This window comes from Prionailurus bengalensis, chromosome A1, assembly GCF_016509475.1.
Source record: "Prionailurus bengalensis isolate Pbe53 chromosome A1, Fcat_Pben_1.1_paternal_pri, whole genome shotgun sequence".
NCBI lineage: Eukaryota > Metazoa > Chordata > Mammalia > Carnivora > Felidae > Prionailurus > Prionailurus bengalensis.
In genome coordinates this window covers 153,747,143-153,770,934 of record NC_057343.1, presented here as the reverse complement: position 1 = coordinate 153,770,934, position 23,792 = coordinate 153,747,143, and the positions used below count along the sequence as shown (strand labels likewise).

At 36.1% G+C, this 23,792-nt stretch overlaps 1 protein-coding gene across 1 annotated transcript in view; it reads right to left on the bottom strand.

Annotated features, from left to right (window-relative positions):
• ADGRV1 (adhesion G protein-coupled receptor V1) overlaps nucleotides 1–23,792 on the bottom strand; it is a 564,199-nt gene that overhangs the window by 469,927 nt on the left and 70,480 nt on the right. Inside the window, exons 17-22 of the mRNA XM_043593538.1 lie at nucleotides 22,796–23,062; nucleotides 17,380–17,506; nucleotides 16,320–16,537; nucleotides 14,952–15,695; nucleotides 12,294–12,667; nucleotides 2,579–2,755 (exon numbers count right to left, since the gene is read on the bottom strand). Coding sequence (XP_043449473.1) covers nucleotides 2,579–2,755; nucleotides 12,294–12,667; nucleotides 14,952–15,695; nucleotides 16,320–16,537; nucleotides 17,380–17,506; nucleotides 22,796–23,062 — 1,907 coding nt within the window. The remainder of the gene's footprint in view (nucleotides 1–2,578; nucleotides 2,756–12,293; nucleotides 12,668–14,951; nucleotides 15,696–16,319; nucleotides 16,538–17,379; nucleotides 17,507–22,795; nucleotides 23,063–23,792) is intronic.

Genomic DNA, 23,792 nt, shown 5'->3' with positions numbered 1-23,792 from the left:
TTAAGAGTTTGATTTAGTAGGTCTGAATTTGGTTTTAATGCTCATTTTAATCAAAATTTTAAATAAGAAATTAACATATGGCACATCCAAAATACTCAAGGGATTAGGGCAAAAATGATACCTACTACCCAAATCATGTCATTGTTCCTAAACTAAAAGTAACAATATGCAGTCTGAAGATTTCAGATATCTTGCCCCTACAAAGCAAGCTAACAAATGTTGCTATAAAATGTAACACCAAAACATCACGATGTACATGCAAAATTAAGCAGCAAATATTTTTAAAGGGTTAAAGCACACCAAAGTAGTCATTCATTTTAGTGAAATGAAGGGTTTGAAACTGAAGACCCTATCAAGATATAAATAAATGTATTTTTACATGGTAACACAGTAAACAAAAATAATATTTACGTTTACTTTATTTACTATATACTCTGCTATTTTCTATTCTATTTTTATTTTTTTAACGATTATTTCTTTATTTTGAGAGAGAGGGAAAACAGGGGAGGGGCAGAGAGAGAGTGGGAACAGAAGATCCGAAACAGGCTCCACACTGACAGGAGCAAGCCTGATGCAAAGCTCAAACTCACAAACCGTGAGATCATGACCTGGGCTGAAGTCCGTCAACTGACTGAGTCACCCAGGCATCCCCATTCTATTTTTAAACTCTTCATCATAAGTTGTTTAATTTATTTCACAACTAACAGCCCATTAAAAAAAAATACTGAAAAACACATTTCCAGTATACTTTCCTGTACTTTAGGGAAATACACACACACACACACACACACACACACACACACACACACTTTCCTAACTCCCTCGCAGCTAGGTTTTTAGATGTGATTAGATGTGTATATTTAGTTAGCTCACTCCCAAGATAGTTGGAAGGCAGCAGCAAAGTTGAGGCTACCTTACTACTGTTTGTGCTAGAAAGCACTATTATGGAGCATTAGTAACATCACAGTTACCTATCACTGGCTTTGTAAGACTAAGTGGTTGGTGTAGATCTAGCAGACATGGTATTATAAACCAACCCCACTAGTCAATGTTACTATTTTGCAATAAAGATCACTTATTGCTTAAAGAAACTAAAAATTATAGAAGAAAATATTTTAAATATAACTTCGCAAGAGCTTATTTTCCAAAATCTGATTGACTCTTATCTCTTCCAAAATGTGTTTATAAAACAATGGTTTCTGGTTATATTTTCACTTCATAGTTGGTAAATTTCCCAAGGAAAATCTGGGGGATCAACTCTGTTTTCCAAGTAGAAACATAAAAAAGTGACTACTATAATGCCACCATTATTACTTGAGTAAAAAAAAAAAAGAATACTTTAAATCCAGAAAAGTAGTGAAAAAGACAACATCAGATTAAAATACAGCTCTTTAAATAGCATTGTTAGCCTTATGAAAACTTGCTTAGTTTTCATAATTTTCCTCACTTTACCAAAAAGTCAGCAAAATATTTACCATGGATCTATCTGCAGCCTGTTATTGGAGAATTTTTGTTATAAACTATTTAATCTCCTTCTTCCCCAAATTATAGAGGTTTGATCATTCTTTAGTGTTAACTCTTTAAATCTTAAGCATATTTTAAGTCTTCCCTCAATTTTATCTTTTCCAACCAATTAACTCCTAAATCCCTTAGATATTTCCTCAAAGATTGTATTTGCAAGCCTTAAGTAATTTTACTATGTGTCACTAATGACATATAAGCTACCTACATTTTTAATGAAAAATTATACTGATGTGAATATTCTAATATGGTAGACTAGAAGAATGTTTTAAAAAATTCTGATAGAGGGGGTGCCTTGGTGGCTCAGTCAGTTGGGCATCCAACTTCGGCTCAGGTCATGATCTCACAGCTCGTGAGTTCGAGCCCAGCGTCGGGGTCTGTGCTGACAGCTCAGAGCCTGGAGCCTGTTTCAGATTCTGTGTCTCCTTCTCTCTCTGCCCCTCACCCGCTTGTGCTCTACCTCTCTCTCTCAAAAATACATAAACATTAAAAAAATTTTTTTTAATTCTGGTAGAGGACACAGTCTCACCTCGATGTCACTTACAAGAAGTGCCATTTATTTCTGGAGCATCTATTCAGAAATGAGACGATAGTTCATGGGAAGTTTTGATAAAACTTGAGATCACTTGTACTTTCAAAACAAAGAAAAACTACCTCATTTTTTCCATGTTTAAAAACAAAGTGAGATTATAGTTATAAGAATTCCTCATTGTCTGATTAGAAGAGTACCATTAAGATCTCTGCAGTTTCCCATTGTATCAGTAGTAATAACAACAACAACAACAAAACCCACAATGACAAACCTTCAAGTTATACCATTTTTATTATACAGGAATTAAAGAAGATATAAAACTATAAAACTATATTAATACTATAATCATTCAAAACCTTTAGTTTTTATTTTGCATAAATAAATAAAAAAAAATTTTAGACGATGATATTTACCTAATTACTTGAATACTTTACATCGCTTAAACAGCAAGAAGTTGCAAATAAATTACAGAACAAACAGGAAAAGCTTTCCAGGAGACTTTCAAGGAAACAAGGTAGGGTTTACCTCAGATCTCTGCCAAGGAAGGAACGTGATAGTTCCACTGGCATTAGCAAAATCATCAACAAGGTAATTAATGCCTTCAGATTCGATCTGTGAGATGGTATAAAAAACATGCACATAATCCAGAGCTCCTCTGGTTCGTTCCACCACACATGAAATGGTGGATCCCTCCTCTGCAATCTGAAATTGAGCATAATTATTTATAAAAACATACCGATTTAAGTCAGTGATAAAATTATAATGCTTTCATGTAATTACCATAAACTTAATTCTGTAACTTTCTAACACTCTGAGGAAGCTTCTCCATTCCTCCATAGTTATGACTGCTAAGAAATACTCAAAACCATGCATTTTTGTCTCACACTTTTAGAGATTTTATAAAAACACAAAAATGCAAAATACGAAAATTACAACAGTAATTATAATCAGTTAACTGTACATGTAATTCATTCATTGATACTTCATATATGCCAGCCACTTTTCTGCATGCTATGGTACAAAATATCTATTAAAAAAAATTTATCCGACAGTCTCGGATAAATCTAAAAAGGAAGACAAACTCAAAGTTTTAGAAGTTGAACACGGACAAACCAAATGGGGAATAGAAGTGTGGGGTAGAGGGTAGAAAATGACATGAGGGAGAACATTCTAGGCATGGACATAAAAAGTAATAAAGTGGATTTTATGAAATCATTCTGAGGAGAGCACAAAGTAACAAGTGGCGAGAGCCTTGAGAAACGTCTGGTGGGGAGACAAATTTCAGGTCAAGGAGGGCATTTTCTATTATGCTCAATATTTTTTGATAGTCATATATACATATGTATACATATATATACATATATACATGTATACACATGTCTGTATGTATTTTTCACATGGAAAATATTTTTATCTAAACACTTAAGATAAATGCTTAAAAATTACACAAAGTTAGATCTTTTAGAATAAAGTCTTGATGCTCTTAAATTCTCAGTCTTTTAATTGAATTTTATTTTTATGTTAGCAAGCATATATACAATTCATAGAAAAAAGAACTAAAACTAAAGGAAAAGAACTCAAAATACAAGTTCTAATTTAGATGATGTCACTCTTTTTCATGTCAATCATGATCACCTCTGTCAGCATAAGATAGAGTCATTTTGATGCCAACACTGGGGCTGGAAAGAAAAGATGTAAAATGTATTCACAAAAAGGCAATAGTCAACATAGTTATCATTGAGCATGGAAGCACCAAGAAATCCTGAGTTTCACCAACCATCAATACCTCTACTTCAAAGGGTAACAGCAACCCTAGTGCCTCATAGTAAACAAGACTAAGCATTTCTGGGACAATACTATAATTCTTTTATTTGCCTGCAGGCCCCCTGGAATGAGAAGCCCAAAACTACAGGTGATTGTTCAGCAGAGCCTCCAGTGTGACTCCTGGTGGACAGCCCCTCACCCAGACAGAGCCAGAACTTATAATCCAGCAGAATGTAAAGCATGAGAATGAGAAACACAAATTCTAGCAATTGGTGACTGGGAGTGATGGAGACAGGGCCACTCTTACTTTCTACCTCTTGTCTCCTGAGCCCATGTAGCCTAGGTACTGTGGACACTGACCAGTTATCAGCCACTGGATACATACTAGATCACCCCCACCCTACAAAATGTGGTCCTTGAGATGGCACCTTAGCTGAGTCTTTATCAGGCCATCCCATTATTGTAGTAAGCCAGCTGATTCAGGTGATGTGGTTTATAGTAAGGGCAGGGAATCCTAGGACTGTGTGCCCACTGTTACACCTCCTTCACATAAAACAAGTCCCTCTGAGGCAGGCTTCCCAGTGGACACAGCAGGCATTTTTTCAGCCTTCAGATGATGGTCTGGTAGATCTACTAAGAACATAAACTCATTAGGTAAGTATTAATTCCAATAATAACTCCAATATAATAATAATATAACTCCAACATTAATTCCAATATAATAATAATAATAATAACAACAACAACAACTCATTAGCTAAGGTAAGTATTAATTCCAGTAATTACTCACTCTGGAGTAGAACAGCCAGATTGGGATCAAGCTACCACTAAAGAGCTTATTGGAAAGCAACTACCTTTGGTCTTTGCTGCTTGCTATTTGGGCATTCAGCAGCAAAAGTTTCTAGATCCATCTTGTTAAGAGGGAGCTCATAATGGGGTGGCTCAGTTGGTTAAGCATCTACTCTTGATTTCAGCTCAAGTCATGATCTCATGGTTCGTGGGATTGGGTCCTGGTTCATTGGATCGAGTCCTGGTTGGTGGGATCGGGCCCCACACCAGGCTCTGAACTGACAGCATGAAGCCTGCTTGGGATTGTCTGTCTCTCTCTCTCAAAATAAATAAATAAACTTAAAAAAAAATAAGAGGGAGCTCATGTTGTCAGGCACATGCATAGCCTTGATTCCTGCCATCACTCTGTTAATGGCACTGTGCTGGCAGTGAAGAGTCTAGTTGACATCCAGTGGATGCCTCATCCTAATTTCCCAGTTGTTGAGAGTGTTTTGGGAAATGTCCCCTTACACTTAGTGCCCATATCCTTTTATCTATTAACATGACTCTTCCCCAAATTTTCTTGTCTCTAGTCTTGATGAATTTAAGTCCCTGCCAGACCACTATGTCATTAGCACTGCTCAAACATGTACTTCATACCTTCAGACCATTTCTCCCTCCACATAAAATGACTAGCTAAGTGGGCTGGCTGTTTACTGCTCTGTCCTCATCCTTCAGAGCCACTGCCGAATGGAGCAAAAGAGTGGTGGTAGCCCACTTTCAGCAAGCACCAATACATCAAGACACGTCAGGCTTGTGTAAAGCAGGCTTGATTTTTCCACCTCCAACAGTTAGTTACAGGCTTTACAGTAAAGGTCCAAGAGTTGACTGTTAAATAAGCTCAGTTTGAAATGTCTACATATCCAAGAGATGTGTCAAGTGAGCAGCTAGAAAAATGAGTCTGGAATTTTGAGGAGAGGCCAGGATTGACATTATAAATTTGGGAGGCAGCAACATATAAATGGTATTTAAGGCCACATACAAATGGTATATACATATAACATTATATAAATGCTACTTAAAGACTGGAAGAGATGACAAGAGAAGTAACTAGAGATGTAAAGAAAAGGATCAAGTATGGTCAGTTATGCTATAACACTGGTTTTGAAATCATAAAACTGTTCCAATGCAACTGACCTGTCAGAGAGCATAACGTGAATAATCCATAATCTGTTATGTGGACTTCACATTTGCTTATGTGATTTCATCTATAAGAAACATGGTGAACACAGAAAACTGTGCTGACCTGAAACAAGTCATGTGGAAACACACAAACACCCCTGAAACATCTATCAGCTGCCTCAGTGCAACACGTGTGTTGCTAGCCACACTTAACTGCATCTAATGTGGCAACTTTCCCTTGGATGTCAGATAACCCTCCTCTCACTTCACAAGAATACACAACCTGCAACTGTGTACTACTTGCTTCTTCAAGCAAACAAGGGTTTTTCCTTAGGTATACACCATATTTCTTGTAGTATATGAGTATTTCACATTTATTGTGTGAAACTTTTTTTATCGATTCCCTATCTTTCTTTTTACATGCCACTGACCAAGTTTTTGAGTAGTGTTCTCCTAACCCATCATTTCCTTAAGTTCTGTGTTTTCCTCATCCAGTTTGGCATACTGCAGTGATTTCTAGGAGCCCATCTACCACATGATGGAAGAACTGACTGCTCTGAAGGTGGGGCGCTCCAATCCTGAGGCTGGAGAGAAGGGGAAACAGAAGAGACACCCAAGTGCTCAATACGCATCTAATTTAATTCCCACCCGCCACCTAGACATTTACATCAGCATTTTCATCACAGCCACTGGTACATAAATGTGTGATGAAAAGAGTATATGGCTTTAAGGTCAAACATTCCTAAGCCTCTTCATGCTACCATTTATCAAACATCTCAGTCTCAGTGATTTCTTCTGAAAATGAATATCATAATGTCTAATGGATCTGGGTGATTAAACAAATGTCTTAGAAGGTACCTACAGGAATATATTAAGTACTAAAAAATTTTTATATTTTTTATCCTTAACAAACATACAGATACATACACAATTCCAAAAAAAAATGCTACACTCCCATTTTATCAAGAAATATATATGCTTATGTATTGAAAAAAGTAAATCCCTACACATTTTGATTCCTAGCACAATGGGAACACATTTGCCCCAAATTTTAACCAGAATGAACACTTTGAATGAGCTATATTAATAAGCCATTAATCCCAACATATGAATATTCAAATTTTCCCTTTTTAGCAGGAGACAAAAATGAAATAGATCCAAAGATGCACTCGGGACTCTGACATATTTCCTTACAACTACTTACTTACTAAGTCAATGAGCATTACCAGGCAGTACCCAGGACTAAGAAAGGAGCTTTTTACTTGTAGGAATCACACAGGGAAAAGCTATTTAACCATGCTTTCATTTGGTAAAGCCCTAATCAAAATCTATCAGCTACTATTTTCAGTTTTTTTTTTTTTAGAGAAAAAGGCTATCCATATTAACAATTTATTCAATAAACTATAAATCTCCAATTACGGAAGAAGCTTCAAATGTCAAAGGTCCATAAAAAAATCACCTCGGATGCTTGGTAAAAATCCATTTTTCATACTTATGAATTTACAGAGAAATGACACAATGTCTGAGATTTGCTTTAAAAATGACTTCAGCCCAAAACAAGGAGATGAAATTGGCCAAAGTCTGATAAATGTTGACGCTTAGGTGGTGGGTCACTGGGGTTCATTATTCTGTCTTCTCTTATTTTTATGTATGTATGAAATTTTCCATTTAAAAAGATTTTTTAAGTTCAGGGTTTTAATTCCCATCTCATCTCCCTGCCAGAGATTCTAATTCAGAAATGGAGTCCTCAAGCAGGAATGGTGCCCAGGAATACGCATTAGACATTTCTTATTAAGGTCATCATGCGCAATCCCTGGGAAATACTGAACCAGATGAAGGAATTATTAATACCAGACAATAATGAAGATATGGAGAATAAACAGTTAAAATAGTTTTTCTATTAAAATATTCCACTAACTGACTTTGGAATCAGGATACGAGCAAACGTTTAGGCCAGTATACGAGAAGCATAAATCAAGAAGTAATCATCAAAAACCACCATCACTCAGTTTTTCACAATAAACAGCAGTAGCCACTACTATTTCCTCTTTTGAATCAGAAATGTGCTCAATCTTCAGAACTACAGAAGAGTAATTATAAAGGTTAACAACCAGAAAAGTTTTTGAAACATATTTTCCCAGAAAAAAAATAATGCACTGAGCCATAATTTGGCTTTCTGTATTGGAGTAGAAGATTAAAGCTAACACCTAATAATTACACATCCAATTCATTTTTTATTTTGTTTCACGCTTGGGTGAAGATCTATGATATCAGATTATATCAATATCACTTATATCTAAAGGAATCTATTCACATAACATATGGCAGGCACTTAAAAAGAAACAAAGTCCAAGTTAAATAATATTCTCAGTTTTACAAAGATCCTCTCAAAATATCTCTGTATCTATTCTTAGGCTGAGTTCATAAATATAAAATTTAATCCAAGTATTAGTTATAAAAATAAAATAATGACACTAGGAAGTTCTATGAATCATTATGAAAAGTAATCGCATTACTTTATAATTATCTGATATACAAGACTGTAGGACATACAAAAATAGTGCCAAAATAAGGTGCAGAGAAAGTAACATTAAAGAATACACAGAATACCAAAATACGGGTGGAAAACATGAGAATGTGGTTGCTATGCTACAGATCCAACAAAACTCAGTCATCTGTTCAGTATAGACACCACCTGGAATACAGAGAACTACTTGGCATGGCCCCATCAGGGCTCTCCACTACATACAGGTTTATTCATTCTTTCAATTACAATTTATTAAGCACCTGCTACTTAGTACAAACAAGATGGCGTACCAGGCTAGGCGGTAACAAATCACAAAATAATTATTATCTCTTTCAATATGCCAAGTATAGACTATGTCATGTTCTACATTTTTTCATTATTTAAGATGTGATTATACTTTCATTTTAACCTTCATATTATTTTATTTCATATGAATCTATGAAAATGTAAAAGCATAACATAACTCATAGAGAAGTCTTTAAAGATCGCTATTGCCTTCAACATTTTTGAGGGGAAAAGAAAAAAATTAACTTTTCAATGTCACCACAATAACACAATAGAGAAGAATCTATGGAAGTGACAGTGGTTTTTATTTCTAAAAATGAAGCAAATAGCCATAAAATTTAAACCCTGCAGACAATTCCAAGCATGGAATAAACCAGGGGTTCTCACATAATTTTGTTTCATTAATTCCTGAACACTCATAAAAATTTTTAAGAACCCCAAGGAGCTTTTAGCTTATGCTAGTGAAATCTGCTGATATTTACCATTTTACAAATTAAAATTGAAAAGAATTTAAATATTGATATAGTAACTCATTTTAAAATAGCAATAATAAACTCATTACGTGCTAACATAAGCAACATATTTTATGTGAAACAACTGTATTTTCCAAAACAAAAGAAATTAGTGACAGAGGGGCATTGTTTAAATTTTTGTAAATCTCTTTTAATGTCTAGCTTAATGGAAGACAGCTAGACTCTCATATCTCCTTTTGCAATCAATTTCTCTGTTAATACTTGTTATTTTGGTTGAAATATATGAAAATATCCATCCTCACACAGATATGTAACTGGGAAAGGAGGAGGATTTAAACAGTCTTGGCAGAGAGTTATGGATATTCCTCCTCCACATTATACCAATTTGACAAGTGGTAGTTTCTTAGAGTTGAGCTGCAAATGTAAAATCGTACTCTAATACATTAGAACCCGTTGATCTACCTGCACTTTGAATTACAACTTCAGCAAGCAATCAATTAGTATTACTGATGATGTTAAAAATACTTCATATTACTCCTTAGGAGAAATATGAAAAGATGAAAAAAAGATGAAAAGATGAAAGAATTCTATACTTATAGTCTTAATAATTTCAGAAACGCAAATTCTATAATATTCCTGAGATTCCAATGTTCTTTTAGACTCAACACTTCCCTTTACTGTCTAAATTTTACTCTTTCCAATGTAGATATATTCTATTTCTCTCTCCTTTGGGCTTGGAGAATGTTTTCTTTTTCTTTCCAGAAGTTCTAATAGTATAGGTGTTGCGGCCTACGTTGTGAAGTTCCCTCTTCTCCAATTAAAGACTTGACTGGTCCTGTTCAAATTCTGAGATTTCTATGAACAGGCAAAGCTATATAACTAAGTGGGGGCAAACCCACACCAATGCAATCTATCAGTGGGACTTGTAAGACAAGCCAGCATTGAATACTCCAGCATTGAAAACTCACTATCCTAGCCCACAAAGCCAGAAAAACAATCAAAAACTATTCCTCACTTGGGGCAGCTTTTTAACATTTATGTATTTTTTTTCCAGTTTGGTTGTTTATGCAGCTAACTGAACCTAAATGTGTTTGTTGTTTGAAGTATATGCCTTTTTAGGTCTTAATTATTAGAATACATTCATAAATTCAACAAAGACGTATTAAGTACCTACTATATTCCATTCTAGGTGTTGGGAGATACAATAATGAACAATAAGACGTTATTACACTCAGGGTTCTTTCATCTGTATGGTGGAAAGGGCTAGCCAATAAATATATGAACTTATAAATAACAAAGGGAATTTAAGAGTGTAATAAATATTATAGAAAAATTAAAACTAGGTGAAGGGATGGAGAAAAACTGGTTGGGAGAAGGAAGGGGGGTCTACTTTAAATAAGAAAGTCTTCACTGAGAAAAGGTCTTAAAACTGAGATTTGAATGACTGATTCTGAAGATCTAGAATGGGAGTGTTCCAAATAGAGAGGCTACAAAGCCCTGATACCCAGAGACTGTAATTGAAACAGGCAAGTGTGACTGAAACATACTGATCAAAGAGGAGTCTGACCAACATACTGACCAAGAAGCTAGAGCCATAGGCAGGTGCTGAGTCATAAAAGGAATTAAAGGGAAGCTGATTTTACATGGTACCCTAATGGTTCTCACGGTCTGATGGAAGCCACCTGTCTTTTTAAAAATAGAGATGGTGATATTAAAAATACAGGGGGAAAGACAAAGGTTAGAAGTCACAAGACAGATTCAAATTTCAGTTCTTCCCACTGTATCTTAGAAGAAAAAAAAGTAAAACTCGTATTTATTTAGTGTTGGCAACTGCCAAGCCTTGAACCAGGTATTTGATCCTGTCTTATTTAATTCAAGTTAGGTTATTTTTTTCAGGTCCTCTAACCCTCAGTTCTTAACCTTATTGGGTGGTGAGAATAACTAATATTTGTTGCCACTGTATTATGGATTGTCAGAAAGGCATATCAAAAACTTAACATGTAAAATTCTTTAATGATTGAATATCTATTTAAAACTATTATCATTATAGGGACGCCGGGGTGGCTCAGTCCATTAAGCATCCGACTTTGGCTCAGATCATATCTCACAGTTCACAAGTTCGAGCCCTATGTAGGGCTCTGCACTGACAGCTCAGAGCCTGGAGACTGTTTCAGATTCTGTCTCTCCCTCTCTCTTTGCCCCTTCCCCACTCATGCTTTCTCTCTCTCAAAAATAAACATTTAAAAAACATTTTTAAGTATTATCATTATAGATAAACACAATTCTTTTTAAATTACAGATTTGTATGACATTTCTCCTCCTTAGTCTAAGATATTCTGGTATTTCTGGTATAGAAAAAGCCCACTATTTGAAGATCTCTTATGATTATCACCAAACTAAAGAGCTGAGAAGGGCAGTAAGACACTCCTGAGAGCTAGGCTCCCCAATTTGAGCTAAATCGGGCCTATGACCAGGAGACTGCTTTTCACCTGGTATTAATTCGCGGTTTTCTTAATTGCTTCAATTTACAAAAAAGCCCTTCTAAATCTACAAGCATCAACTTGCAAAGGAAAAGACTCTTGTTACTTGGCATCCTTTCATGGGCATGGAGCTGTTGTTGTCACAGTCAACACCTGTGAAGTGGTGTCATGAGATCTCACATTACTGAACAGGAAACCAAGATGATTAGAGATCTTTGAAAACCTGGAAAGAACTGATAAGGACAGTAAAACTGCCTAATGAATTAAAGCTGGCCAAGAAGGGTGATAAGGAAGGCATTACACCCAACATGGAAGAATGTTGTAACTACTCACACATACATTTCACATGTGGAAAAAAAAACCTCAAAAAATCATATTTTAATAAAGTTTCAATTACTATTATTCATAGAAGCTTTCAATATGTATTATTTCATTTACTTATGTAGTATCCAAAGAGTAGACAAAGTACATTACATGTGGAGTATTCTGGGCCTTCTGTGAAATACATTAACTTTACAGATAATTGCTCAAGTTTCATTTGTTAATTTGTTATTACTTCTATCAGCTGCTAAAGCTTCCAATTCAAACTGTGAACTTATAAAAGGACCTTATACTTTACTTTTGCAACCACTTGTTCTAGCATACTTCCGGGCTTAGAGTAGATACTTAAGCACATTTACCAAATGAAAGAAAGTCTACCCCCAAACAAATCTACCTACAGTGAACTTTTAACTCCAAAATCCCCCAAGCGCACTACTTACCTCTGGGATACAAGTTCCTGTGAAACCAAACAAGCCATTGGCGTTGTCACTTTTTTGTATTATTAATCTTGCTGTAGTATTCTCTTCAGAAATGCGAGCTCCTCCATATACAGAGACTAGTTTAAGAATGAATAATTCCTCTCCCTCCTCTTCATTATCATCTCTTGCAGAAATAATGAATGATTTGTTAGTTTCTCCTTGTCTGAACTCCAGATATCCAGAAACAGGATGTAAATCACTCTTGGCTGGCATAGCATGAAGTTCATAAATTTCTTCAACAGTCAGTTTCCGCTCATAGGACCTCACATCCTGCATCAAACCTGTAAATCTGTCATTGCCATTCATTCCTGCCCCAATCCTCAGCATTCCAGGCCCTGAAATTAGAAATGGGTTTAAACATGACAATATCCACTACTATCCTGTACCAAATTACAAAGTGTGATTCAGAAAGTGGAACAATTTTGTTAAGAGGTTTTATTAGATAAATAAAATACATAAAGCAAATATAATCAAATGAAAGCTCTTTTCTGATATGAAAACAGAATCTAATCGCTGGGATGTAAGATATGTTACACTAAAGGATATCTTGTACATGTGTGTGTATATATGTGTGTGTATGTATTTATGTATATGTGAGTGTATACTTATATAGACATTACTTCCAGAAAATTTTAAAATCTCCTTGCACATCTAAGAATGGAACAATTCAATTCAGTCACAATTTTTTTAACTGTTTCTATTACTGTTGTTTGAGTAAATCAAGGCTTAATCTGTTAGAAATGCATCTTGAGTCAAATAAAGCTGTGAGAATTCAACAAAAGTTTTCACAGACCAAATAATTTTACGCCAATAATTAATGCAAAAGATATAAAAAAAAAGGTATTCCTCCCCAGGAACAATATCATATGCAAGTCTTACAGATTTTTTCATGAAAATAACAACATGAAGCTCCAATTATATTACTATGTATCAATAATCATGACTATTTCTTTAAAGCTCTCCCTTTTCGAAAATTCACTAGTTCTTATTTCTCTACTTATTCCCTCTCCAATAACTCAACTAGGATATTTATATAAGATGACAGCTTGGCAGTACTTTGGGAAAAAAGTACAAGTAATACTGTTTATAAAAATCATCAACCAAGGCAGAACCCAGGTAGTTGTTTTAGGGCAGTCACAAGTATCCAGCAATTATTATCTCAATCGCCCCTGCAGCAGTTCTGGACTAACTATATAGTAAAGAGAGTGAAATATCTACAACAGGCAAAGATATGATGAACACTAGAAACAATACTGGGCAAAAGAAGCCAGGCACTCAAGTATACACACTGCTCAATTTGATTTCCATTAAAAAAAAAATAGGAGAAGCTACTCTCATGCTCTCAGAAATGGCAACAGTAGGTGGGCAGGGTGGTGAGTCAGTGACTGCAGAAGGGCTAGGGGGGTTCTGGAATGCTATTTCTTGATCTAGTTAGTTACATGGGTGCTGAAATTAATGAATTTAAAGTTTTAAAACTTCATCTATCTGTACACCATATGGAACATATACTTTTATGTATCTTAAAACACCTAACATATACTATAGTTCATTAATATATTTTAAATATATAAATACTTTGAATTTTTTTTTCCAAATTACAAATTACAGAAACAATCTAAGTTCCTTGCAGTACGCTAAACAGAGAAAAGAAACACCAGCTCTTGATTTCCCCAATCCTTCCCACTCTCATTCTACCACCATGCCATCACCAGATGAATCAGTGGTAACAGACATATGCATATATTCACACACTCAAAAGGGGATTGATTTAATGCTACAGAATGCTGTAAGCATAATCCTTGGAGGTGAAATCAGTAGCGTGTGCATGTTGTTTCTTTTGGGCATCATTTTTTTTCTACTAGAAAAAAAATACAACCAGATACCCAATGCAAGGAGGTTCAGAAGGAAAATAGTCTAATAAGCTACAACCATATAAGCTGTGCTCTACTTTCCTACTAATTAAAAAAATAATCACATCCTAGGATGGAGGGGCTGGGAAAGAATTGGTGATTATAACGGAAATAACCAGTATTTCTCAAAGAAACAATATATAATCCAGATTGAAGACCGCAAAGCCTATTTCTTCAAAGCTCTCCACAGAATTCACCAATTTACCTACTAATATTATAAACTTCTGTAATTGCAGGGCATTTTAAAGTAATTTTTCTCTTTCAACTCCTCTTTAACCTACACCCACCACCCTTCACCTCCAGCAATTCACCAAGCAGCAGTTCCCCAAATTCAAAAGGCTGTTTCATGTTTCTATACCTCTGCTCTTTTTTCTACCTGGAATCCTCATGCCCCATCCCTCCTACTGCCTATGGGGAGATAAATATTCTGCCTTCATAATTTTTCTTTCATCCCACAATATTGAGGTGATCTGTTTATACATACACATCTCTCTCCCAGAGCCTATTTTAAGTACGTCAAGGATAAAGACTTTCCCTGATTCATTTCTGCAACACTCAGTACAGAATTTATGGTTTTGGTAGGCATAGCTTTATTACAGAAATTAAACCAATACACAAGCAGATTTTTAAATACCAGTTGGCCTTTGTAAGAAATCAAAATTTTTAAAAATTCAAAATTCAGTGTCCTAGTCATAAAGATGACACTCACCATCAATAATGGCTTCTCCTTTCAGACTCTTGATTCCTCTGGGCATCGCATTTCCATCAAGGTAGAATTCAATTATACCATCATCCAGGACAATGAGAAGATGAAGCCAAACATTTTCTTCTAAATATTTCGTGACTGTTGTCTTGGCAATATATGTAGCATTGGAACCCAAAGTTTTGTAATGAAGAGAAAGTGTCACATGGGATTCATTTGTTTGAATTTTTACCCCATAGTAGATGCTTCCATTACCATCATCCTTTGCTATAACAAATCCATTTGTATTGGCATCGGGGATTACCCAAGCTGAAAACGTAAAGTTGGCAATTGAGTTGTTCTTGGAAGGATGGTATTTTGGATGAACAGTTCCAAATGCACCCTCTACTCCACTGAAGTACAAAGCATCTGTTCCACTGTGGTGACGCCGCATGTGTGGCTGTAAATGCACAGTGCTGGGGAAAATTCCAACTAGCAAAAAATCTATCATTGGGGGCAAACCATCAGTGAACTCACTGGACAGTATTTCCCAGCCTACTCGTACATCACCAAACACACCCTGCTGCCTCAAAATGGTAAAATTGGTAATATAAGACATATCGTCTTCTGACAGGACATCTTCTGCAACTTCTCTCTCTAAGCACTCTGGATCCAAGATGAAAATTCCAAAGGGATCATCATTAAATGGAATCATTACTGTCACCTGGAGGTTGGTTCCTGCTAGTTGGCCCCCAGGACCTGGAGATCCACCTGTAATAAGATTGACTTATAATAAATAAGAAATCAGAATCTGAAGTACTTTCCAGTATGAGGTGAAGACAAAAGGAATTTGACTAGCAAACTTCTGGTTAAATAATATAGTCATTAATCAATGAACAACAATGTCACTGTATGTTTTTTACCACATTTTCAGAGGTATTTTGGCTCAGAATAATTTCATTAATAACCAAAAAAGCATGAAAAGAGAATATTAACTAGAAAGTTTTAATTCCTGTGCTTAAAACCACAAGTAATGGGGAAACTGATTGTCTAAATTGTTTCAATGGCATAAGACCAAGCTTTAAGCTACCATGAATCTGTACTTCTAACTTCCATTAATATTTTGTTGGAGATACTCTATTTAGTGAGGAAAGAAATCTATTTAAGTTTAAGAATGAATGTAAGTCTCCATCCATAAAACTTAGCCAAGCCAAGACCACAAAATGAATGTTAAAAATAATGCTTCTATCAAAAAGGGTATTTTTGACATTTAAAGTTGGACAATCAAGATGCACTTACTTCTTCATTAATTGTATTTTTGGTACAACTCTAATTACTTATGTATAAAACATCAAATTTCAGCAATAAAATAAAAAAGGTGGAAAAACACAGCACCTGAAATGTTTACAAGCTTTAAAATATAAAATTCATTGAATTCAGGAATTTTATCTGGAAAAGCATGGAGAATTATTGGTTTGGCTTCTTCACCATCCATAAAGTTAACAATCCCTGAAGTTTCATAGAACTCCTGTCCAGGCTGCAAAGCAGAATCATTCTCAAACAGCTGCCAAGCCACAGAAACATTGCCAAAGTGTCCGCGATGCCTCAAAATCCTACGTAACAAATTAAAGAAAATGAATTCTTATGAAAAATATATAAGTAGTGAATTTAACTCCAATGATAGCTTTCTGTGTTATCTCAGCAATAGACTTTTTCTATTTACCATCTTTAATATAAACCAGCCAGCTAATCCTTAGTGAGCACCCACGATTAATCTCACCGTAAGAAAATGAGGCAGAACTTTATTTTTTTATTTTTTTATATTTTTTTAACGTTTTATTTATTTTTGAGACAGGGAGAGGCAGAGCATGAACAGGGGAGGGTCAGAGAGAGGGAGACACAGAATCTGAAACAGGCTCCAGGCTCTGAGCTGTCAGCCCAGAGCCCGACGCGGGGCTCGAACTCACGGACCGCGAGATCATGACCTGAGCCGAAGTCGGCCGCTTAACCGACTGAGCCACCCAGGTGCCCCGGCAGAACTTTAAACAACAAAGAGAAGCCATCTTAAAAGTCATACTCTTCAAAGTACAAACTGAAGGGTAAATTCTAAACCCCATCGAAAAATATTTACAGAAGAACTGGCAAGAGTTCTTCAAAAGCAAAGGATGGGGTGAGGGTAGTCACATATCATTTGAAAGAAGAGTTGCAGAAGACTTTGGATAACTCAAGTCTCTCAGTCCTGATGATGGAAGCTGAGGTGAGGAGGGTACGGATAATAATTTCTGTTCACCAGCTAACGTGTTGTTTTTTGTTTTTTTTAAACAAGTGGCAACAGCATAAACAAAGCTTATCGTTCATTTTGAAATTTTGAAACATTAATAATATTTCAAATTTGTGCATACTTAAACGTTTTATTTTATCCAATTATGATTTTACCTTATTCAAATATGCTTACCAAAATGCATTAGTCTTTCCTTCTTCTACTGCTTTGTCTATGGGCTCCAGAGAAAAAATGCCATTTGGGTCATCATTAGCTTCAATTATCACTGTAGCTATTCCATATTGATATACTACTGTATCACCTAAATTTAAAAAATTTAAATAACAAAGAAGTAGTTAACTTGCTATTAAATTCATATTTTAAAATTAAGGAAAAGTTTATAATGAAGTTCAAATTTCAGCAAGAATTTCCACAATGAAGGTCATAAATAAAAGAGATGCCTAGATAAGTTTAATGTGACTTGTCTTTGTGGAAATGTTTAATTACAGAAGACCTACTTCACTGAAAAACATAGAAGATACTTTTCTTCACAACAGGAATATTGCTTTAGTAGTTTAATTAGAAATCAAAAACACAGCTTTATGTAATTCAAATTTTTGAGGTATATTCTTTCTTTTCATAAAAAGTGTGAGGATTACCCCATAACATAAAAATATCCCTGTTCAGGGGCACCTCGGTGGCTCAGTCGGTTGAGCTTCTGACTTCGGCTCAGGTCATGATCTCATGGTGAGTTCGAGCCCCACGTCGGGCTCTGTGCTGACAGCTCGGAGCTTGGAGCCTGCTTCAGATTCTCTGTCTCCCTCTCTCTCTCACCCTCCCTCATTCATGCTCTCTCTGTCTCAAAAATAAGTAAACATTAAAAAAATATATTCCTGCTCATATTAATTAGAATGGTCTGAACATTTCCCTTTTTAATATTAATTTTTTTTTTTATTTTAGAGAGAGAGAGTGCATGAACAAGGGAAAGGAGCAGGGCGGAGGTGGGTGGAGAGAGAGGAAGAGAATCTTAAGCAGGCTCCTTGCTCAGTGAGGAGCCGATGAGGGCTCAATCCCACGACCCTGGGATCATGACCTGAGCTAAAATCAGGAGTCAGATGCTCAGAATGAGCCACCCAAGGCATCCCTTGGGCATTTCCATTTATTTATATTTATTTTTTTAATATTTATTTTTGGGACAGACAGAGAACGAAGCCTTGGAGCAGTGGGGGAGGGGGTGGGAGGGGGAACAACACAGGATCCGAAGCAGGCTCCACACTGACAGCAGCAAAGCCAATGCAGGGTTCAAACTCACAAACTGTGAGATCATGACCTGAGCCGAAGTCAGACACTCAACTGAACGAACCACCCAGGCGCCCCGTGTATTTCCCTGTAAGTCTCTGTTTTCAGGAAGCAGTTTGCTTCCTGAACAAAGCAATCTTTATGGTGTTGAACTTGATTCCTCTACTCCAATTCCATCCAAAGTGTGTCAGCACTGTTATTGACAATAACATTCTCATTATTTCCCAGAGATCTAAAGCTCTTTTCTGTTCCTGCTGTTCCCAAAGCAAGCAAAATCCTCCTTATCTTTACACTTGTTACTCCTCAGGACCCGGCTCAAGCGACACATCTTCCAGGAATTCTTCCTTGAATTCCAAAGTTAAGGTAAGAGAAGTTCCACCATGTTCCTACAGCACTTCCCACTTTGTCAGTGTATCATAACAATCATAGCATTAATTTAGTACACACACCCACACACACATACAATTCTACTGTGAGCTCCTTGGACAAATCCTTCTTAATCAATTCCATGCCCTGAAGAGTAGAGTTCCAGTAACTGGTACACAAAAGTTATTTATGAATATTAGCTGAACTGAAAGAAATAAAACTTTTAAAATCAGATAAGGGCAACATCTAAAACTAAAATTATAGAATCAGAAATTAAATGCAGCAGACCAGCACATTAAAAAGAATTTACATCAATATACAACTGTACTCACACTTACTTTGATAATTAACCAATGGAAAGAGGGAAAAAATACTGTCTAGTAAAATAATTGTACAGAAAATGCTGACAATACAGAATAACCAAATACCTCAAAATATCGAATCATAAAAATCTAGGAAAAACAAAAATAATAAAATCTAATTTTGGCAGGATACTGATGCCATGTGCATTTGTCATACAACATATCACACGTGGTACTAAAAACTCATTCCGTCCCTCCACAGGGATAACTGACAGTATTTAACAAGGGCTCTGAGCATGGCCACATCCTTTGATTCAATAATTCAATCTCGGGCCATATACTGTGAACAGTAACTATCAGGGACAAATATCCATTGCCAACACTAGGTCCTGTTAGAGATGCTACCCATCCAGCCCTCCTACCGTTGATCCCTTCAGGGCTCGATGTGTTGACATCATAAAAGAGGAGAGAAGAGTGGAAGAGAAAGAACTAAGAGGAGATGTAAAAGCACAAATTATGTCATCCAAGTCTTCATAGCTAAAGTCACTACGTCCTCAGATGCCATGACATCTGGGAAAATACTGAAAACAAATGCAGTGGTAGTATACCTCAGGCCAGTCATCCAGTGACACTGCTTCCTCTTACTTGTTCTCTCTCCAAATATCAAAATTTATTTCCCCAATGATACATTTTACAAAACAAACACAGTCATTTCCTTGCATAGTCATGTTACATTCTCTATGTAAGAGGTTTGGATGTTTTGGGGCACCTGGGTGGCTCAGTCGGTTGAGCATCTGACTCTTGACTTCAGCTTAGCTCATGATCTGAGGGTTATGGTATCGAGCCCCATGTTGGGCTCTGTGCTAAGCATGGGGTCTGCTTAAGAATCTCCCTCTCTTTCTCTCTCACACTCTCTCTCTCTCTCTCCCACTCCCCCATCCCTCCCTCTGCCCTTCCCCCACTTATGTGTGCATGTGTGCTCTCTCTAAACTTAAAAAAGAATAAAAAATTAAAAAGAGGTTTAGATATTTTGATCCACCATAAGCATAGTGACATTTTGTTCCTGACAATAGTTGAACCCCAGTGACATTTTGACCCCAAAGATTTTGGGGATACAATAATTTTCCACAAAATGACACCAAATTAATAAATGGAATTAAGAACTTATTTCTACAGCAAACTATTAAGACCATGTCATTTCTTCATCACGACAGCAAAACTTTTTCACTTTTACATCACCAAGATTATTTTTATCTATGGCAATTTCTTTCATTTAAATTTTAGGACAATTAATCAAAATGTTTCTGGTCTACATAATACCTGATTAATAATTGTGGGGGTTTTCTGTAACTGTAAAATTTATTTTGTGGACATTACTCTACAAAGTTAATTTTTTCCTAAGATAAGAATTTTTCATTTTTACTTTTTTGATTTTCTTATTAAGCTGTGTGAAAAACAAGAAGGGAAACAGGAAGAGAGACACAACTGAAGAGAGATAAAGATAGGGAAAATGACAGAGAAACACAGCATAAACAAAAAGTGATCTCTTTCTTTTCCTTTTCTTCTTTCTGAGTATTTCAGTCCAAAAGACACAAGGTAAAGCACAAGGCAGGCATTCACAGTAAGGGCAGACGGTTATGGCACAACAGTGACCGGAGGCCATCTCCACAGAAGAAAACCTTGGTGTTAGATGTTGGAACCTGAGTGGAGTGGGAAGGCATCCACACAGGGAATTGGCCTAACATAGGAAGCTAGAACCCTAGAGGGGTAAGAAAGGTAACCTCCTTGTGTAAGGAGGATAAAAGAAGCAATGGGGAGAAGTGGTTACAGAGGGAATTAATCAAATAAGTAAATATATTAATGATAACAGCTTCTAAATTTAACAGTATCAGAGAAAGAAGGGACAAATATGGAAGGAAAGAAACCTGGAAGCTTATAACAAATCATTGAAACAGAAATAGAAATATTGGTATGAACTAATGGATACAGAATTACAGATAGACAAGTGTGTGTGTATGTATATAGAAATAGATACATAAATACATGCCTAATTTCTGTACACAAACAGGGCCGAGGAGGAACATACGCTGAGAACAAATATGCCCACCTAATGCCCAGATTCTGGTTTCTAAAAAACATCCTTCACTGAAAGAAACCAGGCTTCTTGGAGAAATGACGAATTTCAGGGTTGTCACAGGAAAAGTATAAGATGAGTTTATAACAGCTTGCTGTGCCAGGAAGTAAGAAAATGCTCACAGAATAATATGGAACATGTCAAAAAGACAAAAAAGTCATCTCAAATAGGCTACCATTAGCCAAATCTGGGAAAATCTGACCACCAAAACAAATAATGACAGTGAAATATAACCCACTGTATTAAAATAAAACCATGAGTCAATACTGATATATAGATCGGTGAAAAAAAATGAAAGTTTGGTGAGTTACAGGATATTTACTAAAGTGTGTTCCCCACAAAAATATTTATTAATTACAAAGAAAAAAGTACAGTAGAGAAGCCTGGCAGTCACCACCTAAATTATGGTCAAAGTAAACACTGCCATCAAGGGACAAAAAACAAAATCACGTGTCAACTGAAGAGATGGTTAAGAACACAGTATAACTTCTATGAAATTCCTGTCAATGATGTAAAACCTGAACCTAGTAATGGGGAAATATCAAACAAACCCAAAATGGGTGATGTTCTACAAAATAACTGGCCTGTAATTTCTATATTATAACGGTCATAAAAGTCAAGGAAAGACTGAGGAGAACTACTCCAAATTGAAGAGATTAAAGAGACAGGACAACTAAAATCAATGCATGATTTATGAAAGGACCATTTTGCTAGAAAGGACATTATTGAGACAACTGGAGAAATCTGAATGGGGTCTGAGGCAATGACTACGTTAATGTTATATTAATGGTTATACTACATTATGGTTATATTGTGGTTATGTAAGAGAGTGTCCTTGTTTGTAGAAAAAATGCACTAATGTATTCAGGGGTGATGGAGTATCCTATCTTCAACTTATTCTCAAAAGGTTCATAAAAAACTAGCTCTTTGTACACTTAAAAGAATAAATGTAGAAACAAGCTATAGCCTCACCAATTGACTAAAGGTGATATCAGGACCCAAACAGTGGGGTCCAAACATCCTGCTTCATTTATGGTATAGAGAAGAAGAAAGAGCCTATCTTTTCCTTCTTGCAAAGTATCATTCATCATGGCTATACCTTCAGAGAATTATCAAACAGCCAGTTGTATTCAGCCATCTACAGACTGCAGCCTCCTGGCCAGTATGTCCAACACCATGCTAGAATGGCAAGGGGTTACAGATACTGATTCCCTAAGCCCTTGGGTTACTAAACAAGGCTGAGGGTAGCTTTAACTAGAAGATTTCTATTCCTTACATAGTATCACAATTTTATACATGTGCCACATTGTGAAAAAAATTAAAAATAATGCCACAGAGTATACCAGGCACATGACGATTCAATGCGTATATTCTTCATTCTTTCCCTCAAAAAAGCAATAAAAGAAACAATTCTGCTCTTGAATAGTCATAGATGACAGTTACGTACTTAATGTCATCTTGATAAAGGTACTGAAACAACAGATCCGCCATAAAAATATAATTTATTTACCTGTTGAATTAAAGAGGATTATATAAAAAGACTCATCTGTTTCTGGGATATCATCTTCATTAATGAAGACAGATATCCTCTGCTTCCTATTTCCAACCGCAAAAACGAGCGCTTCTCCCTTTTCAACAGGAACAAAGTCTCCCTCTCTTGCGGTAGCCTTCCCATCCATGGTAGCATATTGGACAGTGCAGGCAACATCCACAGATCCATTTCTGAGAACTGTAAAGTTAGCAGTCTCACCTTCCTGAACTCTCACCACACGAGGTTCTGAAATATTTATGAAGAAAAGAAGGAACATGTGAGCTTTTCTGATCCCATCTACATATCTTCAAATCACTTTGTTTCTCCCTGCCCAAACAAGAACTGTCCTCCATTGTATCTTTGCTTAAAGATTCAACTCTATTGCCAAGTCCTACATGAAGCCTCTTCTGATTACTTCTAGGTTAGTAACCTTCCCCTTGCCTTCATTCCTACAGAATCCATGGTCTTCAACTCTCAAGCTGTCAGTAAATTACATGCTGAATCCTCTGCCTACTGTTTCATATATCTCATATCCAAATTCAGATTGTAAGTTCCTTGAGAATAAGCCCAGCTATCTTACGTTCTATTTTTGCCACAGCAATTAGCAGAAGGCTGAACACAGGACTAATTCATTATGTACATGTTATCTGAATGTTAAGAATAGTCATCAATAAAATTCAAGAGCTTTAAAAGATTCCTGCAGTTATAAATTGAATGGCTTGCAAAAAAAGGCTTAAGAAAGAATTAGACACCAATTAAGCTCACAAATCAAACTAAAAAAGGTCAACTGCAGAGAACAAACCAATGGTTCCAGGAGGCAGAGTGGGAAGGTAAGGGTTGGGGATAAAATAGGTGATGGGGATTAAGGAGTGCCCTTGTCAAAATGAGCATGCGGTGTTTATCGAAGTTTTGAATTACTATATTGTATACCTGAAAGTAATATCACACTGTACGTTACCTATACTGGAATTAAAAT